The sequence below is a fragment of the Sus scrofa genome, chromosome 17 (assembly GCF_054392235.1).
Source record: "Sus scrofa isolate SSC_HxYL_T2T_F1_AM1 chromosome 17, Sscrofa_HxYL_maternal_Yorkshire_Landrace_v2.0, whole genome shotgun sequence".
Classification (NCBI taxonomy): domain Eukaryota; kingdom Metazoa; phylum Chordata; class Mammalia; order Artiodactyla; family Suidae; genus Sus; species Sus scrofa.
In genome coordinates this window covers 21,377,754-21,390,986 of record NC_139399.1, presented here as the reverse complement: position 1 = coordinate 21,390,986, position 13,233 = coordinate 21,377,754, and the positions used below count along the sequence as shown (strand labels likewise).

General features: G+C 45.1%; 1 protein-coding gene across 1 annotated transcript in view; it reads right to left on the bottom strand.

The window, feature by feature from the left end:
- Positions 1-2,085: 2,085 nt before the first annotated feature.
- The window catches only part of CDS2 (CDP-diacylglycerol synthase 2), a 61,650-nt gene continuing 50,502 nt past the window's right edge, over positions 2,086-13,233 (bottom strand). The window contains exons 6-13 of the mRNA NM_001166673.1: positions 12,850-12,908; positions 11,665-11,747; positions 8,107-8,194; positions 7,535-7,603; positions 5,967-6,119; positions 3,684-3,803; positions 2,611-2,714; positions 2,086-2,218 (exon numbers count right to left, since the gene is read on the bottom strand). Coding sequence (NP_001160145.1) covers positions 2,086-2,218; positions 2,611-2,714; positions 3,684-3,803; positions 5,967-6,119; positions 7,535-7,603; positions 8,107-8,194; positions 11,665-11,747; positions 12,850-12,908 — 809 coding nt within the window. The remainder of the gene's footprint in view (positions 2,219-2,610; positions 2,715-3,683; positions 3,804-5,966; positions 6,120-7,534; positions 7,604-8,106; positions 8,195-11,664; positions 11,748-12,849; positions 12,909-13,233) is intronic.

The following is a 13,233-nucleotide window of genomic DNA, read 5'->3' as shown; positions in this document are numbered from 1 at the left end:
ACCCTCTGGCCTTCTTGCAGGTAGCTCCACTGCCCCCCCTCAGCTCCCTGAACCCCCAGGCGGACTATTCAAGGTGGCTCTCTGCTGCTACGTCCCAGCCGAGACTACTTGCTCCCCAGGACCCCCTCATCTGCCCACAGTGGGGCAACAGGAGAGGTGCCATTCTATCTCTGACTTGAGGAACCAGGTTCATTCTTCAATCAGAAAACTAGATTTGTTACTAATCACCTGCACGGTTTATGACTGACTGCTAAGGACAAGCATTTAGAAAAGGCCTGAAAACACTTGATTTTTCAACGCCGGGGACACAGCCCAACACCCACAGCAGCCTCTGGTACATGTGCTCGCTCAGCCAGAACCACAGAACACTGGGATTAGAAGACAGCTCAGAAAAGAGGACCCACGGGGTGACACGTCCTGCCCAGTCACACAACCAGGGTCAAAACCCCGCGTAAAAACACACAAGGGGGCTTTGGGCTGGAAAAGAGACGCCATGAACTACAATAGACATGAAAGTGCAGAAGAAAGAAGCAGCCACACATGGAAGGTCACAACTGTGAGCTGACAGTCAAGAGGGGTCTGGCTGTGCTGTACACTCTAGGGATCTGGGCCGACTGTGTGCTTCCAAGGAGGCAGTGGGGCTGGCCAACAAAGCAGAGCAGCACCAGACCACAGTGCTGTGGAGCAAGCTGTGACTGCCATTTGGCAACGAGGACCACCGTGGCACAGAATAAGGGAACATGTTTGGGCACGAAGCATGCCCTCCTCTACTCTCTGGCTCATTGTCCTGACAAAGAACAGATACTCCAACATTCCACCTCGCTTCTCTAACTCAAAGGAAAAAAAAATAAATAAATCACAGTTTAAAAGAAAGAAGGTCCCCCTGTAACATACAAATGACATTGAAACTGATCACATTACATAACAAGTATACATCGGCTCCTCAGAAGATTCAAAACCTCTCATCCGGTTGGGAGACCCAGAGTCGTAAGCAGGGCTTTGTGGCTTCAGTGAGGAAGTCATGGTACAATTGAAATCACTAAGAAATAAGTGATTTTTAAAACACACACACACAGATCCACACTTGCCTCAAGAGTCATATAAATACAACACAGCAGCTACATGGATGGTCAAGCCAGGCCAAGGGTGTGGGTGAGTGAACGAGGAGCCCCCTGTTCCCTGCCTAACGGGGAGGCCCCCAGAAAGGATTCGGCAGCAATGAGTCTACAGCACAAATGTGAACAGCATCATCCCTGAAAAGACCCAGTTAGCCAGACCGCCCTCCAGGAGCCACCTGAACCGAAAACCTGTGGGAAAGGGCCCAGGTACAGTACATTCTACTGCATATACTTGCAATAGTACAGTGTTACTTTCTCCCCAGACTATTACTATTTTTCATGCTTTCTGAAAAAAATAAAAACTGAAACCTTCTTTCAGTCCGTGATGAATTAAGGTGAACCCATGTCATAAAGCAGCGCTCATACACCACAGGATTTCATGGACAGAACTCTTATCTGATTAATAAGCTTTCACTCCTCTAGCCTACAGAAGGCAAACCTCCTGAAGCTCCGGGCGGGGGGGGGGGGGGGGGGGGGATTATCCAGAAGCCCAGGGAAAGCGCTTCCGGTAGTGAAGACATCCAAGCCGTGCACCTCTTCCCTGCTGGGGCTCAGCTATGAAGACAGCTGGGGGGCGAGAGGGAGCAGGGGGCCAAACTGGACAAACCTCCACTCTGATCAAGTCCAGAAACGGAAACTTCAGCTTGGGAGCTGGAGCACCAGGCAGGCTCACCAGAGCTGGGCAACACTGTCTTCCAGGTTGCTATAAATTCCTGGTTAAAAAAAACCCAAATGGTTTTACCCCAATGACTTCTTTCCAATCCCAAAGTTGTAGTTTACTCACAACCCACACTGTAAGCACATAGACTGTATACAGATTTTTTTTTTTAAATCCACAAATAAAAAACACTATTTAAAAAAAAAAGTCAGTGAGTTGAAGCCTTGTCTTCATCTGAGTTATACCAGTGGGACCTGCCTTGGAGCCCTGCCCTCAGTCCTGTCCCTGCTCTCCCAGCCCTGGGTGGCCCTACTCATCCTCCGTGGCAGCTGTCAGCATCCCCTTGTCCATCAGGTGAGACCTGAGTGTGTTGAAGATGTGGAGCTGCTGATCAGGCCGCAAGGTCAGGAACTGCTGAACCAGCTTGCTTGGGTTCGGGCCCCTGGAGGAAGATGTGAAGAAACAGCACTGAGTGAGGCCCAGCAGTTCTGAGGGCCTGATTATGCAAGTCGCTGTTCCCCCTCTGGGTTCTCTACTAATGGAGGGTTAGGAGGTCTGAGCGAATCCATAAAAAATAGCACCTTAGGGAGTTCCCTGCAGCAGCCTGGATCACTGCTGTGGCAAGGGTTAGATCCCTGGTTTGGGAACTTCCACATGCCACAGGTACAGCCAAAATTAAACTTCAATTAAATTAAATTAAATTAAAATACAATCAGCACCTGAAAACTGCACTCATATTTAGGATGCTTTTCACTCAAACTGAGGAGCTAGAATTCTAGAATTTTACCACACTTAAAAATCCACCAACTTGGTTCAGGTGGAAAGGTACTGCACCTGATAAAACTGGCGATATACACATTGACAAAGGTGGCCATCAGATACTGGCAGTCAAAGCGATCCATGATGCCTCCGTGTCCAGGAATGGTATTGGCAAAGTCCTGTTAGAAGAAGGGAAGGACTGGTGAGCCTGGCCTCGGCCAAGATCAAAGCCTGGCCCATGGTCCCACCTCAGTTCCCAGATACTGGCCTGAGTAGCTGAGGGCAACAGAAAATGAAAAGTATTAGTGGTTAAAGCTATAATGGTATACAATCTTATTAAATTACGAAGTGTTTCTTTTTAGGAAACCTACAAGAAAATGTCCACCTACAGGTGAATAGATTAAGATGTGGTATATATACACAATGAATACTACTCAGCCATAAAAAAGAACAAAAGAATGGCATTGGCAGCAACATGGATGGAACTAGAGATTCTTGTACGAAGTGAAGTTAAGTCAGAAAGAGAAAGACAAATAGCATGTGATATCACTTATATCTGGAATCTAATATATGGCACAAATAAACCTTTCCACAGAAAAGAAACTCACGAACTTGGAGAACAGACTTGTGGTTGCCAAGGAAGGGGGGGGGGGAAAGAGGGGTGGACTGGGAATCTGGGGTTAAAAGATATAAACTATTGCCTTTGGAATGGATAAGAAATGAGATCCTGCTGTATATCTCTGGGAACTATGTCTAGTTACTTATGATGGAAGATAATGTGAGGAAAAGAATGTATATATGTCTGTGTGACTGGGTCACTTTGCTGTACAGTAGAAAACTGACAGAACACTGTAAACCAATGACAATGGAAAAAATAAAAAACATTTAAAAATGTTTAAAAAGAAACATACAAGATATATGAACCAATAAACTGAAAATCCAAATACTGAATTTTCTTGGAAACACTGTATTCCCCCTTTAATATACCTAAGTTCCATGCAGGGGTAAAGAAGCGCACACATGGAAAGCAGGGTTCATAGCCTGGTATTTTGAAGGGGGTAATGGTTGATGGGGTGGGAAGGCAGAAGTCGGTAAAAAGGGGTCTGGCTGGGAAACAATGAGAGGAACAGAGAAAAGGGTTTTCCTACTTTGATTTTAAAGGCTCGCTTGAATCCACTAGCGAAGAACCCTCCAAAGGGCCCGATGAGTGAGGCAAAAGTGGAGAGGGCGATGCTGTGAATCTGGAAGGGGTACATCCGGACTGTTTTCTGAAAAAGAATAAGTGAGGTCAGTCAAGATGCCTGCAAGCCCAGGCTTATTTCCTGTTAACATTTTTAAAAAAACAATAAAAAAAACAAAAGACTCTGGAGTTTCTTGGTGGCTTAGTGGTTAAGGATCTGGCATTGTCACTGCTATGGCTCAGGTCACTGCTGTGGCACGAGTTTGATCCTTGGCCCAGTAACTTCCACACGCGGCAGGAAAAAACAAAAAAACAAAAAAAAAACAACTTTAATGAAACTCTATTTCCCCTCCCCCCCCAAAAAAAATTTAGTAAGAAGACTGGTTTGGGGATTTTTGTTTGTTCTTGGTAAATCTCTAATATCTGGCTTAATAGAAAACATTAAGATACTATGTATTCATCTACTAAAATATGATGTTTTAGTTGAAGTGTATGAGGAAAATCCCCTTACAGGGATATATGGTTTAAAAAAAAGGAAGAGTATTTTACATACTATCTTTTCAGATAATTATAGGTATTCTTTGATACACCAGAACTTGACTAGTGGTAGATTTCTAAAAACTTGGTACAATGTGGAACCTGAAATCCTATCAAGGACTGTTCTGTACTCTTACATTAAAAGCCATTGGTCTATCTTGCACTTTGAATGGATCTTTTACCCCTGCATGACTATGTGATACCATGCACTGACCATTTCAAAAATACTGGCTCACTGAGTTATGTAAATCTTCCAAACATAGACACATTTCGCCGTACAATGTCAAAACGACTTATGTTAAAATCACCGCAGAAAAAAAAAGAAGAAATAAAAACCATAAAAAAAAAAAAAATCACTGCAGAGCTCATCAGGAACGCCTTTAAGTATTAAGAAGCTGTCAAACTCACAGTGGCAGGTACACACTTTCTAAAATTCTAATTTTTACTTGAAAGCCAAATTCTATCACTGGTAACAATTACTGTCAGTTGTTTTTTATGTGACAGACTCGTTTCATTCCTCTTCAAGAAAAATGTCTGCCAAAACCACAAATCTGAAAGACTATAGTGTGTTGGCTCTTTTCAAGTAAAATTATGTCCCCATTAAAAAGTGAGTTCAGGAGTTCCCATCGTGGCACAGTGGTTAACGAATCTGACTAGGAACCATGAGGTTGCAGGTTCGTTCCCTGGCCTTGCTCAGTGGGTTAAGGATAAGGCACTGCTGTGAGCTGTGGTGTAGGTTGCGGACATGGCTCGGATCTGGCATTGCTGTGGCTGTGGTGTAGGCTGGTGGCTACAGCTCCAACTCCACCCCTAGCCTGGGAACCTCCATATGCCTCGGGAGCGGCCCTGGAAAAGGCAAAACGACAAAAAAAAAAAAAAAGTGAGTTCAGCTCATAGCTCAAAACCGGTGCGCACACTCTTCCTGTAAGTAAGCACTGTCCTTCAGGATTTAGCAGAAGCCTTTTATGTACACTTTCCATTTGGGTACACAGAGCATTACAAAGTGTGTCTTCAAGGGTCAAGATTTAATAAAACTAATAATTTTACTGTCTCATTGAAGACAGTCTTAAGATGAGCTGGCTTGGTTTTCCTGCTAGTGTATGGCATGATGACTCTAGGGACAGGCCAGTTTGGTGCCACCCCTTCACTCATGCCAGCAGGTGTACGCACCACTGCTTGTGCACCATCACACAATGCTGACAAAGTGAAAAAGGCAGATGATGTCAATACATTATGAAGAAAATCACCGTGCTCTCATAGGCCCCTTGAGGGTTGCAGGATGCCCCAAGGATCCAGAAGCACACTTCAGATCCCTGGTCTCAAGGACCTCAAGGGGGAGCGAATGCCTCCTCCTGCCCTCCCCCTGAACTGACTTGAATGAATCTCCATCCTGGGCTTTGGGGAGGGAAGAAGCTGGTTTGTTTTTGTTTTCCCTTTTGGCCACCCCGGGGCATATGGAGTTCCCCGGGCAGGGATCAGATTCCAGTGGCAACTGTGACCTATGCTGCAGGCAAGGCCAGATCCTTAAGCTACTTTGCCAGGCTGGGGATCAAACCTGCATCCCAGCGCTCCAGAGACACCACCAACCCTGTTGCGCCACAGTGGGAGCTCCAAGAAGCTAGATTTTGTGAGGGAAGGCAGTGGTGGAGAGAGGGCTCTCTCTTCGTAGCCACTCCCAACTGCAGATCATTTGCCCCATGTGAGCAGCACATACCCAGCCAATGAGCGACTGGATGACCCCAGGAATGTTGTACTCCTGCAGGCGAAACAGATCCGAGGGCTCACAGTCCACGGTGAAGCTGTTGGTATCATTGTTGTACTCCACAGGGCAGACAAAGCATCTGTACCCGGACATCACGTAGGACAGCTGCAGAGGAGAACAGAGAGACAGAGGAGCCAAGTTCTAGCCATCCTGCCTGGGCAGCAGACACCCAGCTGGCCAGGCCCCTCGCCGTGCACAAACTACAAGCTTTGCACTAAATCAGATGTCCATGTTTTACCACAGGTGCATTTTAGCTGAATTTGGAAGAAAAAATTGAAAAAGAGGCTCACGGCCCACTGAGGCTCCCACATGTGCTCAACCAACCAGGTCTTGAATAAATCTAGTCAAGACCTGAAGGAATTTGGGCAAAGAACCACAGAAGTTTCACCCCATTTGGAGTCCATTTTTCTCAGGATCTCTTCATTCAAAATGGCAGGGGTGGGGCAGGGGGGGGCACAGTGAGAGAGAGACACCAGGAGGGAAGAAGACTGCAGAGCAGTAAGTATGGGAGTCAGCACTGAGGCAGCTGGTCAATTCTGAAAAAGGCAGAGCCTGACCTGAGGGTCAGAAGCAGGGAACGGAGCTCCAGAAAGGCCGGAAGATCCCGCACCTCCAGGCAAGGCGCACTTGTAGGAAAATCAATCTGAGTTGGAAAGACATTCCAGCCTCACCCTACTCTCAGGTAAAATTTCAATGCATGGACAAGAATGCCACCTCCTGGAGTTCCTGTTGTGGCTCAGTGGTAATGAACCCACTAGTATCCGTGAGGATGCAGGTTTGATCTCTAGCCCCACTCAGTGGGTTAAGGATCCAGCATTGCTGTGAGCTGTGGTGCAGGTCACAGACACAGCTCGGATCCTGCATTGCTGTGGCTGTAACTGTGGCCGGCAGCTACAGATCCAATGTGACCCCTACCCTGGGAACTTCCATATGCTGCAGATGCAACCATAAAAAAAAAAAAAAAAAGGAGTTCCCGTCGTGGCGCAGTGGTTAATGAATCCGACTGGGAACCATGAGGTTTCGGGTTCGATCCCTGCCCTTGCTCAGTGGGTTAACGATCCGGCGTTGCCGTGAGCTGTGGTGTAGGTTGCAGACGCGGCTCGGATCCCGAGTTGCTGTGGCCCTGACGTAGGCCAGTGGCTACAGCTCCGATTCGACCCCTAGCCTGGGAACCTCCATATGCCGCGGGAGCGGCCCAAGAAATAGCAAAATGACCCAAAAAAAAAAAAAAAAAAAAAAAAAGAATGCCACTTCCTGTGTGTCACCAGGCCTCAGGATGAGAGGAATACAAGGTGTGCCTGACCCCTGCCCCTCTACTGCCCAGACCCTGCTTAAAACTGGCAGATAAGGGACAGCTGGCACTGCCCATGCTGTGTTCATGCCTCACTACAGGGCAGGTTACCATTCAGCAGGACAGAGTCCTTGGCCTTGGGAAAACCCGCTCTCTAGCCCTGGGTGGGCTTTGAAGGTGGGTGGGAGGCCTCCGCCCATCTCCCACCCAGCTGGGAGCCACCACCTACCAGAAGGCCAAAGACCACAGTAGCAAAGCAACCCCCAATGAAGCCTTCCCAGGTCTTCTTCGGGGACAGCTGTGGACAAAGAGCAAGTTCTTAACAAAAGGTGTTTTCATAACTCTGGCTTTGGGAATAATGATTGCTAAAAAATCTTTCTCCTTTTAAAAATCTCATTCAACTAACTGCTTCGCCTTCTAAAATATGCCCATGATTGGTTTCCCTGTTTCCTGCCTGAGAGCACTTTGTTTTCATTCTGTTTCAATCAATCAAATAATTATATTATAAAAGAGTATACTAAATAAATGACACCACTCACAGTCAGATCAAAGCCTCAAAAGTGTGACTACACAGTCTATAAAAACAATTTCTCTACTAGCTCTTTTGTTTTTCCTATGATTGGTTATCATGTCTTCCTGTGGCTTTCTGCTTGAATTGAATTTATTACTGGTGTTTCTCCAGGACGATGTGAAGATGTATACACCACCTACATCTCGTCTCTGCCTCCCAAGCTGATCTACTCATGTAAAGGCACCACCCTTCCCTCACAGCGGTGGTCCATATAAGGCGGATCCATTTACCTTGATGAGTGGGGTCCGACCAAAAAAGAAGCCAAACATATAGGCCATGATGTCATTACAGATCACACAAGAGATGGGGACGATGAACCTAAGAAATAAACCGAAGAATCAACACTACCAAGATGATAATACCTCAGGAGTCCACCAGACAGTGCCATTCATAAATTTCAGGACCAAAATAATGCATAAGTACTTATTGCCCATGCAGAAGTAAGTTTAAAAGAAATAAAATATTACATGAGCCATAACTAGTACCCGGCACATAGTGCCTTCAAATGTATACTAAATGACTTACTGACTAAATGGAGGTGGTATTCTATAAAGTGTCATTTGTTCTTTTTTCATTATAAAGTAATATAAAATTTTAAACTGTAAAAGAAAGAAAAAATAAAACGTTCCTTGATAGGGCTGTTTGCCCCACTCCTATCTCTATTCTCCAATGTAACCACTTCTACTCGCTTCTGACTTCTCTTCTTCTAGTAGTTACCTCCATGTCCTAAGTAATACATCTCTCTATTTCATAATTTACCACACTTTTTTTGTCTTCTTTTTTCTTTTTTTTTTTTTTTTTTTGTCTTTTTGTCTTTTGTTGTTGTTGTTGTTGCTATCTCTCTTGGGCCGCTTCCGCGGCATATGGAGGTTCCCAGGCTAGGGGTTGAATCGGAGCTGTAGCCACCGGCCTACGCCAGAGCCACAGCAACTCGGGATCCGAGCCGCGTCTGCAACCTACACCACAGCTCACGGCAACGCCGGATCGTTAACCCACTGAGCAAGGGCAGGGACCGAACCCGCGACCTCATGGTTCCTAGTCGGATTCGTTAACCACTGCGCCACGACGGGAACTCCCATGTCTTCTTTTTTCTTGAGCTGCTCCTGTGGCATATGGAGGTTCCCAGGCTAGGGGTCGAATCGGAGCTGTAGCCACAGGCCTACGCCAGAGCCACGGCAACACGGGATCCGAGCCACATCTGTGACCCACACCACAGCTCACAGCAACGCCGGATCCTGAACCCACTGAGCAAGGCCAGGGAACGAACCCACAACCTCATGGTTCCTAGTCGGATCTGTTAACCACTGTGCCACGACGGGAACTCCTACCACACTTTTTTTAAACTGTTTATTACTAGGCTCTAGTAAGCCCTGCATTTCCCCAGGACAACAGTGAGGGCAAGACCACAGCACCTAAGTACATACAGCCAGATTTCTTCTCTGCCTCCTTCTGCTGGTGGTCTGGTCATCCCCATCAAGAAAAAGGGGAACAGAAGAAAGGGTGGGGGGAAAAACTGTAATTGCAATGTATACATGTAAGGATAACCTGACCCCCTTGCTGTACAGTGGGAAAATAAAAAAAAAAAGAAAAAAAAAGAAAAAGGGGACAGTTTCCACATGTCTCCTTTCTTCACTCTCCACTCTCTGACACTTTTTTTTTAAGTCTCTATTACAGTTTAACATAATATACAAAAATCTTGATTTTTTTTATATTAGAGTAGCCCTTCGACTCTAGGCAATACTTTCTGACTTCCTGTTTGTTAAGAGAGAGGTTTAGAGTATCTGCCTATATCCACCCAACCACCTCATTTACTTTGTTGAGGCTTCTAGCACATACTCTTTGCTCTACAGCTATAGTTAACTCTTATAGGTTGAGTTTGAAAACCAGTAACCAGAGGCTTGGATCAGATTCCCTCTAGAACCAAGTGGTGTATCTGGCCCTAAAGACAAGGACTTAGCCTGAGCCCCTGTTTAGAATTACCTAACAAGAGGGAGTTCCTGCGGTGGTGCAATAGTAACAAAACTGACTAGCATCCATGAGGACGCAGGTTCGATCCCTGGCCTCACTCAGTGGGTTAAGGATCCAGCATTGCTGTGGTAAAAGCCGCAGAGGTGTCTTAGGTCCCCAGAGGCTGTGGCTGTGGTGTAGGCCAGCAGCTGCAGCTCTAATTCGACCCCTAGCCTGGGATCTTCCATATGCCATGGGCAAGGCCCTAAAAAGACCAAAGGAAAAAAAAATTACCTAACAAGAACTCTGAAAGAGCAGGAGAGTGTGTCTGCCTGGGCCATCAGCACTGTTTAAACATAACAATGCCCAAGGCTAACATTTAGATAGCTAATCTCTGTTCTAACTATTTTACATGTTTTTCATTAATTTATTTCTCAGGCAGTGGCCATTACCTTATCTTCATTCCAAGATCTGGAAAAAGAGGCATAGTCTAATATCTTACCCAATACTTTAGTATTTCATATATGCTAGGAGATACCTTCACTGCTTCACTATAATCACAGCTTCTTTGTCAGCCCACTGACTTCTATCAATGGTGATAGATTTCCTGCTGAAACCATGGCATTTCTGGAATAAAATCTACTAACTATATCATTCTTTTGACACATTGCCATCATTCTTTTGACAACTTGCTATTCTAAATAACATATTTAGAATGATTTATCTATGGGAGTTCCCGTTGTGGTTCAATGGTAACAAGCCCAACTAGTATCCATGAGGATGCAGGTTTGATCCCTGGCCTCACTCAGTGGGTTAAGGATCTGGCATTGCTGTGAGCTATGATGTAGGTCGCAGATGGGTTTGGATCCTGTGTTGCTGTGGTGGTTATGGCATAGGCCTGTGGCTATAGCTCCAATTCAAACCCTAGCCTGGGAACTTCCATATGTCATACCTGTGTCCCTAAAAAGGCACGAAAAAAAAAATTGTGGAGTTCCCATCGTGGCGCAGTGGTTAACAAATCCAACTAGGAATCATGAGGTTGCAGGTTCGATCCCTGGCCTTGCTCAGCAGGTCGAGGATCTGGAGTTGCCGTGAGCTGTGGTGTAGGTTGCAGGCACGGCTCAGATGCTGGGTTGCTGTGGCTCTGGCGTAGGCTGGTGGCTACAGCTCCAATTCAACCCCTAGCCTGGGAACCTCCATATGCCGCAGGAGCGGCCCTAGAAAAGGCAAAAAGACAAAAAAAAAAAAAAGAATGATTTCTCTATATTCATAAAAAAATTCAGTTTATCATTCCTCTTTCTCCTTCCCTATGCTTTTTTCAGCTTTAACAGTTTTAGAGAAAACTCAACTGATGTCACAGGTCATTTTTTCCAGGTGTGGATCCTTATGCAATTTTCAAAGTTCTTTCTGTTTTTGATCTAGTCAAGTTTTCTTCTTTATGACTTTTAGTCACTGACCTCTTGCCAGGAAATCATGATTCTTTTCCTTCTAGATTTTCAAATTTGTTGCCATACAGTTGCACTGTCTTTGATTCTTTAAATATCCCTATATACCTTAGTCTATAATGGTGGTTCTCAAAGTGTAGGTCCTCACCAGCAGCATAAGCATCAGTTGGGAAAGTACTAGAAACTCAAGTTATCAGGCCCCACCTGACATCTACTGAAGCAGAAACTCAGGAGTGGGGGGTCAGCAATCTGTGCAGTAACCAGGCCTGTGGGGTATGCCGATGTAGCTCAGGTGAGAGCCCCTGGCTTGGACAGTAATCAGGATTTCTGAGCCCACCTATTCAAAAGAACACCCGCAAAATAAAAGGAAGACCACCCCTCACTGACATCACTCACCAGATCATGCCTTCAAACAGGTTGTGGATAACGAGATGCGACTGGGTTACAACAATCAGTAATGTTACATGGGTCCAGCCAAACTGCAAAAAGAAGATGAGGAATAAAGTGTATCAGTTTACCCTGGAACAGTTAATACCAAATAGGAAATTGCTGAGAAACAGGTAGGAGAGAGACTTGTTTCCGTACCTATCTTACTGGAAGTGAAAAGGTATACCTACTCCTGGGCATCTATCCAGAGTAAACCATGACTCGAAAAGTTACATACACCCCAATGTTCGTTGCAGCACTATACACAATAGCCAAGACATGGAAGCAACCTAAATGCCTATGGACAGAGGAGTGGAAAAAGAAGATATGGTACATATACGCAATGGACTACTACTCATCCATAAAAAGGAACGAAATAATGGCATTACAGCAACACAGATGGACCTAGAAATTATCATGCTAAGCGAAGTTAGACAGACACAAATGTCATATGTTCTCCCTTATATGTGGAAATTTAGAAAAGGATACAATGAACTTCTTTGTAGAATAGATACTAACTCGCAGACTTTGAAAAACTTATGGTTACCAAAGGAGATAGATTGGGGGTGGGGGGAATGTGCTGGGGGTTTGGGATGGAAATTCTATAAAACTGGGTTATGATGATCATTGTTCAATTATAAATATAATAAAATTTATTGAGTTAAAAAAAAAAAAGAAAAGGTATAGAACAGGCCTCTAGGATTGACCATGTTTCCTAGCTATAGGTCCCATCAAAAGCAGAGCCCACATGGCTCACTAGTTGGTCCTTCTATGCTCCAAAAGCCCAGGTACTTGTGTTTTCTTAGTAAGTTTTTTGTTTTTTGCTTTTGCTTGGGACACTCAGAGAGGGTATGTTCTCAAGTTGAGGGAGTACATAGCAGGTAGGATATCTGTGGGCAACGCCTGAAGCTTCACCTTGAGTCTTACTGACCTCAGGCCACCCTGAGGTCCAGTAGAGAGATTGCTTAGGGTGTAAATGATGTAACAGTGATTGGCTCAGTGAGGATGCCTCCTTCATCCTCTAGGTTCTAGATGCACAAGAACAGACTACATTCCAGGGCTGATTTATCACAGAAAGGATAAGGGGCCTGTGGAATTTCTGCATAATTTCATATATGCCAGGAATTGTGACAATGACGCACAGATCTCCCTTACCATGTAAAATTGCAGTCGATAATGCTTCTTGACCAGACTCAGCACAAACATGCAGAATCCTAGATTGAGGACAAAGAGCAAAAATAAATCACATTCCGCATTTATCTTTGTCCTAGTCTTTAGCTGTGTTAAGCGGTCCTTTGCTAATTTCCTGGCAGCCGTTAACCAGGGCACAAATCCACAGCCCCAGGGAATAAAACCTTCGAGACAATCAGAGGAAGGCAGTATTTTAAAATCTTGAAGACTACACAGAACTTAGGACACAGTTCACCCAATAGAAATGCTTTTGATCTTAGAGTAGGGGCAAACAATGGTCAGGCCAGCTGTCTGTTTTTATAAACAAATTTTATTGGAACACAGCCACACCTATTTGTGTACATATTG